Genomic DNA, 12,562 nt, shown 5'->3' with positions numbered 1-12,562 from the left:
CTGCAGAGGTCTTGGAGTGTAGGATAGCAAAAAAAAAAAAAAAAAGTATTTTGGTATAAGTCAGGCTCCTAGGTTAGTTTTAGTTTTTCTTTTACTTTTTGCAGTGAGAAATCCGCTTCATCCTGGCCCATCAAACAGACCGAGCATGTTTCATCAGCAGCAGGAGCAAGTAAACGGTGAAGGTCAGCTAGCTTGATGGAACACAAGGCTGCAGGGGTCTTGAGTGTAGGGTGGCAAAAAGGTGTTTTGGTGCACTGAAGCTCTTAACTTTGTTTTTAGCTTTTCTTTTATTTTTTGCAGCGCGAAATCAGCTTCAGCCTGGCCCATCAGTTAGATCAAGCATATTTCAGCAGCAGCAGCAGGAGCAAGTAGTAGATGGTGAAGGTCAGCTGGGCTGATGGAACGCAGGGCTGCAGGGATCTTGGATCGTAGGGTGACCAAAAAAGTGTTTTGGTGCACTGAGGTTCATGGGCTGCTTTTCGCTTTTCTTTTCTTTTCTTTTCTTTTCTTTTCTTTTCTTTTCTGCAGCGCGAAATCAGCTTCATCCTGTCCCATCAAACAGATCGATCGTGTTTCGTCAGCAGCAGGAGCAAGAAGATGGGGAAGGTCAGCTTGATTGATGGGACGCAAGGCTGCAGGGGTCTTGGAGTGAAGGGTGGCAAAAACGTGATTTGGTGCCCTGAGGCTCATAGGCTGCTTTTCTTTTCTTTTTTGCAGTGAGAAATCCGCTTCATCCTGTCCCATCAACCAGACCAAGCATGTTTCGTCAGCAGCAGGAGCAAGTAAACGGTGAAGGTCAGCTAGGTTGATGGAACGCAGCGCTGCAGGGATCTTGGAGTGAACGGTGGCAAAAATGTCTTTTGGTGCACTGAAGCTCCTAGGCTGGTTTTTAGCTTTTATTTTATTTTTTGCAGCGCGAAATCAGCTCCAGCCTGTCCCATCAGTTAGATCAAGCATATTTCAGCAGCAGCAGGAGCCAGTAGACGGTGAAGGTCAGCTGGGCCGATGGAACGCAGGGCTGCAGGGGTCTTAAAAGTGTAGGGTGGCAAAAAAGCACTGAGGCTCGGGCTGCTTTTAGCTTCTCTTTTTTGCAGTGCGAAGTCAGCTTCAGCCTGGCCCATCAGCCAGATCGAACATGTTTCGTCAGCAGCAGGAGCAAGAAGATGGTAAAGGTCAGCTGGGCTGGTGGAATGCAGGGGTCTAGAGTATAGGGGTGGCCAGGGTAACTGGGACTAAGCTAAGAGAGCCGAGGTGGCGCACTGGTGAGAGTGCAGTACTGCAGCTACTTCAGCTGACTGCTAGTTCAGCAGATCAGCGGAAGGTTGACTCAGCCTTCCGCTGAGGTTGGCTCAAGGTTGACTCAGCCTTCCATCCTTCCGAGGTGGGTAAAATGAGGACCCAGATTGTTGGGGGCAATATGCTATTTAGTATACTATCTTTGGTGTAAGCCGCCCAGAGTCCTCGGAGAGTGGGCGGCATAGAAATATGACAAATAAATAAATAAATAAATAAGACAGCTGCAGCTTCCTGAGGGGTGTGGCAAGCAGCCCCAGAGCCACACAGCTTGGGAGTTGCTGCCTGCAAGGCAGAATGCAGGTTGACCAAAGAGGCAGAGCTGGGAGTGGCAATAGGTGGATGGGGAATTTGGAGGCAGTCACTTCCCTCCCTGAGCTTGATCCCACCCAGCCCCAGGCTCGGAACTGGGTGGGATCAAGCTCAGAATGGCTTATATTGGAGCCCATAATGTGAATCAGTGCTTTTCTTTTATTATTTCTCTTCCTAAGGGAAGGCTTTTTCTAAAACCTGAAATAATTAATTGACCACAAAGTGGCACTCTAATACTTCATAACATTCAATGGCAAGAATCCCGCAGATGTATATAGGTAGTCTTCAATTTAAAGACCACAACTGGGACTGAATTTTTGTCACTAAGCTATGTGATAGTTAAGCAAATCACCACGTGACCGGAATCACATGGTCATTAAGTGGATCACACAGTTGTTGAACAAATCCCGCTCCCCCAATTGATTTGCTTGTCAATTCACAGTCACATAAGACATTGCAGCCCTCAGAAATACAAGCTGTTTGCCAAGCATCACAAGATTGTCATAAGGTTGCAATTTTGAAGACAGGTCATAAGTTACTTTTTCCGAGGCCATCATGACTTCAAATCAGGGGTGAAATCCAGCAGGTTCTGACAAGTTCTGGAGAACCGGTAGCAAAAAGTTTGAGTAGTTCGGAGAACCGGCAAATACCACCTCTGGCTGGCCCCAGAGTGGGGAGGGAATGGGGATTTTGCAGTATCCTTTCTCTGCCACACCCACCAAGCCACACCACGCCCACCAAACCACACCCACAGAACCGGTAGTAAAAAAAATTGGATTTCACCACTGCTTCAAACCACTGTTAAACAAACAGTCACAAGCCGAGGACTACTTGTATAGGTTTGTGAACATGGATACTCCTGCTTTCATTAAGTCTGTGCCTCAAGGCTGTTCATTAATGATAGCAGCCCCATACTTTACTGTGTCTTTGTACATATGCCATAATTGATGCCAGAAAAATTAAGAAATATCTTAAGAGAGGCAGCTGTTCCTACCAGACATCCTACTTGTGAGGAAACAACATTTTGTAGACAGAACTTGAAGAGATTATCTTCCTCTCCATAAATTTCAAAGAACCCTATGGGACTGAAATGCTAATATTTGCTACATATAGTTTAACCCTGGATTTCTAATTGTTGGAGCATGGAGTAAAATAAAGCTTTTTGAGGAAATAATCCTCTGGAAGCGTGGCTGATTTGCATGAACCATTAAGATCAGACTATGTATTTTTTTAAAAAAAATTGATTTATATGCCACCCTTCTCCGGAGACTCAGGGCGGCTTACAATGCATTAAGCAATAGCCTTCATACTTTTGTATATTTATACAAAGTCAGCTTATTGCCCCCACAATCTGGGTCCTCATTTTACCTACCTTAGAAAGGATGGAAGGCTGAGTCAACCTTGAGCCTGGTGAGATTTGAACTTACAGTAATTGCAGACAGCTTGATGTTAATAACAGTGCTTTAGTCTCCTGCGCCACCAGGCTCCTCAAATTTTGACCTTAATCTTATTTTATTATTTATTTATTAATTTATTGAACAGATTTATATGGCTGCCCAATTCATACACAGCTCTGGCTGGCTTACAACATTACACATTGTAATTTTGCAATGTTAATGTTTGCTAATATTAATTTGGCAATGCTATAAGCCACTGTGTCTTGAATTTACTTGGGTCTGATAGTCTTTAAGTGTCTTATTACAGATAATCCTTGATTTACAACAGTCCATTTAGTATCCAAAGTTAGAATGGCACTGAAAAAAGTGACTTCTGATTGTTTGTCACAGTTCTGACCATTGCAGCATCCAGTGGTCATGTGATCAAAATTCAGATGCTTGGCAACTGGTTTGTACTTATAACAGTTGCAGTGTCATAAGTGTGCTCAACTTTTGCAACTTTCTGACAAGCAAAGGCAATGGGGAAGCCAGATTCAGTTAACAAACTTCAGTTATTAACTGAACAACTGCAGTGATTTACTTAACAACTGTGGCAAGAAAGATTGTAAAACGGGGCAAAACTCACTTAATAAATGTATCACTTAACATAAATTTTGGGCTCAATTGTGGTCATAAATCAAGGATTACCTGTACTGCAATAAGTTGGATAACATCTTTATAAAACATGTATGTGATTTATGTCTTTACATTCCTTCCTACATAATAGTTTTCCACTCTTAGGAATAGCCATTCTTTCTTTTTAATCTTAAATTTATCTCGCCTGGAAAGATGTTGTGTTGAACCTTAAATCTTATCTATTTCTCCATGAAACAAAACCTGTCTCTTACCTTTAGGCCAAATCAGTTCGCTCCTGCCCCAACAGCTGCTCCTTTAAAATTGTGTATATTTGTGTATGTGAAGAACACATTGTGCGTCAAAAATGACAAAATTAAAAACATAATAACAAAAGGGAGGGGGAAATGCATCACAAATACATAAATACACACAGATATTGTTTTGTTTTCTCTAACATCCAGTCTACAGGGTAAATTAAAATGTCTTTATAATTTGTGCCCAAACCCCTCAACATAGATGGTAGGAAAATGAGTTTTTCAACTTAAATATACACTGCTCAAAAAAATAAAGGGAACACAAGCAGAAGACATCCGAGATCTGAATGAATGAAATAGCCTTATTAAATACTTTGTTGGTTATATACAGTAGTTTTGTGTTCCCTTTAGTTGTTTGAGCAGTGTATAAACTACTGTATGTAAAGAACAAAGTATTTAATAAGGCTATTTCATTCATTCAGATCTCGGATGTCTTCTGCTTGTGTTCCCTTTATTTTTTTGAGCAGTATACATTTAAAAACTATGTGGACTTGATTAGCTTCCAACTATACTGGATCAGGGAATAATATATATATATATATATTTATATTTTTATATATATATATATATATATATATATATATATATATATATATATATATATACACACTGCCTATTTATTTATTTATTTTAAAATTTACAGACCACCCAATCTTACCACCTTACCACCGGGTAACTCTTATTATATCTCTTATTCCCCTATATTGAATTTAGATTATGGTCTTTTTTGGCAAAGACCTAGTAAGGTTACCTATTAAACCTTAGAACTTATCTGAATAAACTATCATGTACAAAGGTAATAGATAATTTTAAGACAGACAGCCACCACACCATACTGAATAAATATTGTAGGGCTATTTTTAAATTAAGATGGCAACAAATAGGGCTGATAATTTCTGTAAGTCTCTGTATCGGGAAGTAAAAATTATACAGCCTTTTAAAAGTTTATACAACTCTGCACTTTCCAGTTTTGGAAATATAGTTATATAACAAAAATAGATATATACTATCTAAATATTAGCAATATTTATCTCTTTGTTATTTTGTTAAGTTCTGAATGTTTGTTAATTTGTTTATAGTAGTTGATCTACCAGAAAAAAGAGCAGAATCTGGTGCTGGCACTGGTGGACCTACAGCAAAATTTTCTTCATTTCAGCCTATGCCATCTACATCCTCACTACCACAACCACCAGCCCATTTTGCTCCGACAACAGCAGGGTCTGCTGCTGCAGAAGACCTGGTAAGCTGTCATTTAACACAGCCTTGATCAGTAGCAGATTTGAATTCCATTGAACTGAATCTTAAGACAGTTTAATAAATGAGGATAAGTTTATCAACATTACAGATAATCAACATTACAGAGCTATTGGGCCTGAAAATCAAGACAATATGTTTATATTAATATTTTGAATTAGGAAATAGGTGGTATGTATTTAATCTAAATCAGACTATTGCAATTTTTTCCCTGCTGTTTTGCAGTTTTCTTCTCACCAAGGCCATGCAGTAACATCTCAAACCAGATTAGACTCTGCTGCTGCATTAACTGCCTGCGGTGCTGCAACAGGATCAGGCACAATCTGCATTTCAAAACTGGTAAACAAAAAAAACCTCAACATTACTTTAATTTTTAAAAAACTATTTTGTTCTCCACGTGATTAATGGGAAATTTTTCTATAGAAGTCATTGGAACTGGAACTTCAATATATATATAATTGTATCTGGAAGCTACAAGTTTAATTAAAATGTAATAATTCATTTTTATTTTTCAATCAAAGTTGAGGATAAATTCAAGTGTGTGAAAATACTAAGTGACCATTCCTGTGGTCCTTGGCATATGATAGCAATTGGGACCGGAATTTCCATTGCTGAGCAATGCAGTCATAATGAGCAACTGCATCTCTAAGCTACAGCAATCTCTGCAGTCCTGGTTGTTGTTAACTGAATGCCATGGTTGTCAGGCAAGGCAACTTCCTGTCGGCTTTCCACAACCAAAGTCATTGGGGAAGCCAGCAGGAAGTTGCAAATCCAAGGTAGGCAGGTACATGGCTGCTGCCAGATGGAGAAAGCAAACATGAGGGGTGGGGAGAATGTGCCAGGGTGTGGTGTTGGTTGGGAAGGATGCATGGGATTGTGGAACAAATCAAGGTTACACAAAGGTGTGGCATGGCTTGGGGAAAGTGCAGCACGGGTCAGGGAATGGTTGTGGGGTGTGTGTGAATGGCCAGTGCAGCATGAAAGCAGAGAATAGAAGAAGAGAATGTACAGGTGGAGAAGACTTACTCCAGGAACTTGTGACTTTCCCTGCCAGCTTGCCGGCAGAGAAGGTTGCAAATAATGATTATGTGATTGCGATTCACTGCAACTGGCTGTAAGTCCAAATCAGTCGCTAAACTCCAAATTGCGGTCACATGACCATGGAGGGGTGCTGGGATTGCTGGAACTAACCACCATTTGCTCAGCGCCATCTTAACTTCAGTCTGAATGAGTGATCATAGGTGAAGGATAACCTATAGAGTATGTCCGTTTTTCTCAGTCAGTCAGTTCTTGCAATAGGGGAAGACAAAAAAATGCCTGTTTTTGAATCCCTGGTGTTGACTCGATAAGAGTTTCCTTGTATTATCAGGTAATCAGTGATTATGAAATGATTTAATGCTGTCCTTTCTATGAAATATTTGGAATCTCTCAAAAGTGAAATTCTAGACAAGAAACGAGATCAATGAACTGCTGAAAAGAATGATAAGGAAAAGGACCTTGAAGGAGTGAATGTCTCTGAAATATTTATTTTTGGTGAAGAGAGCACCAGAAGCTTTCATAAGGCTATTGTCCCCAGAGTTTCCTTTCTAGCTCAACAATTTTCAAAAACAACACTTCTGCAGCACTAATAATTAAGGGTTTTTGTTTACATAGAAGTAAAGCTTGTGGGCTACAATGGAATCTTCTAGTTGCCTTTTTGTGAAGAAATGCTCATGTCATGATACAAAACCATAATCTACTGTATTTCCAATTATCAAGACTAGAACCCTGGGGTCAAACTTACGGCATCATGTTGCCGTCACATGACATTTCACGCCGGTTTTCCCCTTCACAGAGCTAGGGTAGATGTGGCCTGTGCGTGACACATCTGGCCCATGAGCCGCCAGTTTGACACCCCTGCTATAGAAAGAATGTTCCCCCATTGTTATAAGAATATGCTGTTAGGAACCCAAAACTTATATATTCAGTTTTTCCTAGCCAAAGATAGGGAAAATCTAGCGTATTATTTAACACTGCTTTGAGAAGTGCTATGTGTTTCTTATATAATTAGGATTTTTATTTGGTTTGCCATAGCCCACGACTAGGGTGGTAACATCAGCTCAACAAAAGCCTGGAAGGACAGTCACTGCGAAAATTACTGGTCGTTCAGATTTTTCAGCAAAGAATCGTATTTGCAGTAACTTAGATGTCTTGGGTGTTTCGCCCCCCATGAATTCTGTTGTGGTGGAGAAACATCATCCTGTCACTCAGGTAATAATGAGTTCTATGTATAACTTATGCATTTTATGTCTCCTTTTGATCGGTGACTCTTGCTTTAGGATTCTTATCAGAATTATTGTGGAAGTTCAGATTAAAAATGCTTACTGAATTAATTTGTCTACGCTTTGGGTTACTATATTTTGTCTAGCATGTGATGGAATTCTATATGTACTATTTCGTTGGATGCAACCAAAACATTGTGATAGTAGATAAGGAGCAGAAGATGGTGGTAGCGATAGATGTAGCAGGGCCAAGTGACAGCAGCAGAATGAAAAGTACCAGGGTCTGAAGGAGGAATTAGAGAGCATGTGGAAAGAAGAGACCAAAATGATCTCTGTATTGGTATGAGCATTTGGACTGGGGCTCCTAAGCTAGGCGAATGGCTCCAACAGATTCCAGAATCAGCATTCAGAACTTCTGCCCAAAAGAGTGCAGTGCAAGAAACAGTTAAGATACTTCACAGAATCATCAAACTCCAGGCCTTCGGTAAAGGGTCCAAGATTGAAGAAAACACTACCATCCACAGGGTGAAAAAGGAATTTAAGTATATATGAAAAGCGAAAAAGTTAGAAACTAGAAAACACTGTTCACATAGCTGCAAACCTCACCTTAAACTATACCACACCTGCTTCCTAATACCAGGTAGAACTGGTCAGTCTTCTTCAACATGTCTGAAGCTCAAGGGATTTATGAATTTATGAACTCCAGAAGATAGGCTTAAGATACAGAAGGATCTTGACAGACTTGAACATTGGGTGCTATCTAACAAAATGAAATTCAGTGGTAAAAAAAGTAAGGTTCTACATTTAGGCAAGAAGAACAAAATGCACAGGTACATATATGTGACACCTTGCTCAATAGTAGTAACTGTAAGAGGGATCTTAGTGGACAACCATTTAAAATGTGAGCCAGCAGTGTGCAGCAGCTGCCAAAAAAGCCATTACAGTTCTAGGTTGCATAAACAGAGGGACAGAATCAAGATCACGTGAAGTGTTAATACCACTTTATAATGCCCTGGTAAGGCCACACTTGGAATACTGCATCCCGTTTTGGTCACCACGATGTAAAAAAGATGTTGAGACTCTAGAAAGAGTGCAGAGAAGAGCAACAAGATGATTAGGAGACTGGAGGCTAAAACATATGAAGAACGGTTGCAGGAACTGGGTATGTCTAGTTTAATGAAAAGAAAGATAAGGGAGACATGATAGCAGTGTTCCAGTATCTCAGGGGCTGCCACAAAGAAGAGGGAGTCAAGCTATTCTCCAAAGCACCTAAGGGCAGACAAGAAGCAATGGGTGGAAACTAATCAAGGAGAGAAGCAATCTAGAACTAAAGAGAAATTTCCTGACAGTTAGAACAATTAATCAGTGGAACAAATTGCCTCCAGAAGTTGTGAGTGCTACAACACTGGAAGTTTTTAAGAAGATGTTGGATAACCATTTGCCTGAAGTGGTGTAGGGTTTCCTACCTGAGCAGGGGATTGCACGAGAAGACCTCCAAGGCCCCTTCCAACACACTTATTCTATTCTTCTATTCTATTCTAATTTGGAAATAAATCAGCATTATCTGTATTTGGTCTTGGTATATATTTTGTATTTCTTGATATTCAAAAGTATATGTTTTGTAAATTTCAAGATTCATAAAAATAAATAGGAAGGGATCCCAAATAGCTTGTGTGATCACTGGGGAATTTTGATTTTGGAATGTCAGTTGTAAGCAAGAAACAGGAGACTGGATGGAATGTATCTTAGTGCTCCATAGCACCCTAAAGAGACTGTTGTGTTAACTGGAATATGGAAATAGGAACATAAGGAAGGTGCCAAATTAGTTTTGAGGTTTTTCAAATGGGGTTAGAAAAAAAAATGCCGGTCTGGAATGTTTCCAGGTATTAAGGAGACTACGGAGGAACCAAGTGTCTGGTTTAGTATGAGAGAAATACCAATGGGGATAGTTACTCTGCTTCCAGAGTAACATATACTTCCATTTCTCTTTATTTTCAGTTTGATTTCCATGATGTATATTAAGAAAGAGTAGTGTCTCAAACTCAGATGAGAACATAGGGAACTGGTGATGCAGTCTTCCTACACTGTTCTTGCCATTTAGATATTTTAAATGGAAGAGTTGAGCAGCAATTGCTGGAGGGAGATAGGGAAGAAAGCCCACCCCACCTCATGCGAGTTGCCCTCGTTCGACAACTGGTATTAAGGAAACAGTTGAAAACTAAGGAGAAATGTCTCCCAAGAGGGGCAAGGCTAAAGAAAATGAATGGAACTTGTGGAAGTCAACAGGCTAGATACTGCTGCATTCTAGATCTTAATTAGAATTCAGCACTGAATCCCAACTAAATCTTACATACCTTTTTATTGTATAATGGTACACCAGAGTACAAGCACCACCTAAGTGGCAATATATAATTAATACTTGGCCAATTCTTCATCACAAGCTAAACAGAATTTTTTAGCTTCTTTGATGGGTGGTATCTATCTTTTTGCTCTCCTCACATTTGGGTATATTCACAGATTTGCATGTTAATTCTTTTCTATCAGTTTCTTTTAAAATGATGCTGTAAAGGAAAAAAGGAAGTCAGAGAAAGCTTTTGAAAGCAATACCTCTTCAATTCATTTTAAATAAACACATGTTGGCATTGCTTTCTGACAGGTCATAAACTAGCATTACTTCTACCATCTGGGACCAGGCAAATTTTGCCTTGTTAATGTTCTTGCTGTTGATGGATTGAGTTCAGTACAACAGGGCTAGCTGCCCTCATTTCTCTGGCTAGACCAAGGGTGTCAAACTCGATTTCATTGAGGGCTGCATCAGGGTTGTGTTTGACTTGAGGGGGGGGGGGCAGGGGGGCGTGGCCAGCTCAACGTCACTCATATTGGGAGCGTCTGTGGTGGCCCAAGTGCTCTGCAAGCTCCGTTTTCGGCTGCGGCAGCGTCCTGCAACCCTCTGCCAGTGAAAATGGAGCTCCGTTTTTGCTGGCAGAGGAACCATGGGCCGGTCCTTTGCTGTTTCCAGGGCAGCCCCATGAGCCAGATCTAAGCACCCGGTGGGACAGATCCGGCCCCCCGGCCTTGAGTTTGACACCCCTGGGCGATGCTGGTTGTAGGATGGCCCCATGTTTGCTTTTCTCCTTGCTGTGATGTTTCTGTTGGGAGACTGGATGTGAACTCCCAGTGATCTTTGGAAACCTGACTGTATTTGCAAAGACCAGAAGAAATTCCTTCCTCTATTATGTTCCCATAGCAACTCAGCAAAGCATTTGAAACATGTACAGTACACAAATTTTATTAATAGCTCCAACAAGATATGAGATTTATTAGTAGATGAAGGCCGATGTTTTGCGTTTGAGAAGAATCCTATGCTCATTTGTAGATTCTCTACAAAAGAGCTGCAGCTATGTGAAAAGGCTGAAAATTTTGCATTTCTGTGGGGATGGCTACAATAGATTTACTACCATTCCATTTCCAAATAAAAGCATGGTATATTTGCTTCATTGCATAACTAAGTGCTAGAGATAATTCCTTCTTCCTATAGCTGCAGCCACAATAACCCACATCTAAAACGGCCCATATGGACAAAAAATTGTACTGTTAAGGCAAGTGGGCTGCTGGGTGATTTCCGTACAGAGGACTTTTGATTTTTTGTGGTTGTTGTTTCTTTTTCTTTCAAGAATATCTTGAGAAAAGCTGAATTCTCAGACAAACTAGGCTATAGTTTATTTAGGAGTGCTGGAACCTGTTCAGCGATATTGTTTGACTAGACAGGTTTAACTGGTTTATTAAAAAAGCTTGGAGTGGCTTAGCAAAATCTGAGGGTATTGCCTGACTTATAGAACAACTTCTGGCAAGCCCTGGCCATGTTTGTCCTTTGTCTTCAATTTTTTAATATATTGTTAAAATTATTTTACCTTATGGGATTGGATATGCTTATATATTTCAGCAAACTATATCTCAAGCTGTTGCTGCTAAATATCCTCGAACTCTGCACCAGTCTTCTAATGCTATTGGCGTGAGACATCTAGGACACAATGGGAAAACTCCTGCCCAGAGTCACAACAACATCCAGTCAATAAAGGTGGTGGAGTAGGTTAGCCAGTTGAAACGCCTGTACTTTATTTTAAGCACATGGAGAACATTTTCCAGGTTATTGTTTAAAATGTGCTCCCTGGTGTTTGCAGATTAATGGAATAATAACCCAAGATGCATCATGTTTGTCATCTCAATAATATTGTACATATAGAGATATTTTGAAGTGTAAAAAGTGTGCCGCTGAAGATGGCACAGTGTAGTTCTGTGTAACTGCAAATAAGGTATACTTGAAATTTTTACTTTCTTAAACTTATATATGCTTATTTAATGTTTTTAATAAAATTGAAGCATTGAACTTGTATATTCTAAAAGGTATTTCTGCTTTATATGTGAACAAGAGCATAGATCATTTTGTCTGAATTGCTATCTAAATTGTCCATATAGTAATCAGACTTGATATTCAGAAATTTTTTGGTTCTGCTATATTTTATCTTCAGCCATTCATAGAACAGGTAAAGTACAGAGAATTTTACTTTGTGTAAAATAAAATTGGTTTATTACTCTTACTCCACTAGGGAGCAGTATATAAATCTAAGCATTTATTGCTGTTGCTGTTTACTATGGTGGAAATCCAGTTGTGTGTTTCCATTAATAATATTCACTGACATCTCAACCTCATCTGTACTTTCACCAATTGTTCTACAGATTCCTCCAGTGTAGCTTTTAAGAATATACAAAAAAAGCCCTTGGGGGGGGAGAGAAAAGGAATGTGACATTAGATACCGTAATACCCTAAATCCAGATGAATAAATAAACACCAACATTTATGTAAAATAGCAGTGCTGTGAGTGTTCTCCATACTGGGAATAATTTTTCCCATTGCAATTTGCAGTGGGAGCAATGAAGATTTGCAATTTTATGTTCATGGATTTTATCTTTTAGCTCCAAATACTGCTCCATTCTTGCTATCTCTTATGCTAAGGAGACCTCAGTTAGGAGTAAGCACAGTGGAATGTGGGAACTGATGTCAGTGTTTAGAAGAAGACAAAGAAGCAGCAATGAAGAAAGTGGTGACTGTGGTGTG

At 39.8% G+C, this 12,562-nt stretch overlaps 1 protein-coding gene across 1 annotated transcript in view; it reads left to right on the top strand.

Annotated features, from left to right (window-relative positions):
* Nucleotides 1–11,692, top strand: part of POC5 (POC5 centriolar protein) — a 29,005-nt gene extending 17,313 nt beyond the window's left edge. The window contains exons 13-22 of the mRNA XM_070935828.1: nucleotides 105–182; nucleotides 301–384; nucleotides 529–606; nucleotides 718–795; nucleotides 915–992; nucleotides 1,095–1,172; nucleotides 5,011–5,171; nucleotides 5,411–5,524; nucleotides 7,259–7,435; nucleotides 11,390–11,692. Of these exons, the coding sequence (XP_070791929.1) occupies nucleotides 105–182; nucleotides 301–384; nucleotides 529–606; nucleotides 718–795; nucleotides 915–992; nucleotides 1,095–1,172; nucleotides 5,011–5,171; nucleotides 5,411–5,524; nucleotides 7,259–7,435; nucleotides 11,390–11,536 (1,073 nt within the window). The 3' untranslated portion in view covers nucleotides 11,537–11,692. The remainder of the gene's footprint in view (nucleotides 1–104; nucleotides 183–300; nucleotides 385–528; nucleotides 607–717; nucleotides 796–914; nucleotides 993–1,094; nucleotides 1,173–5,010; nucleotides 5,172–5,410; nucleotides 5,525–7,258; nucleotides 7,436–11,389) is intronic.
* Nucleotides 11,693–12,562: the final 870 nt, after the last annotated feature.

Source organism: Pituophis catenifer, unplaced genomic scaffold (genome assembly GCF_029215685.1).
Source record: "Pituophis catenifer annectens isolate HBS135680 unplaced genomic scaffold, rPitCat1.0.hap2 SCAF_2, whole genome shotgun sequence".
Lineage (NCBI taxonomy): Eukaryota > Metazoa > Chordata > Lepidosauria > Squamata > Colubridae > Pituophis > Pituophis catenifer.
This window is presented reverse-complemented; position numbering and strand designations above follow the sequence as displayed.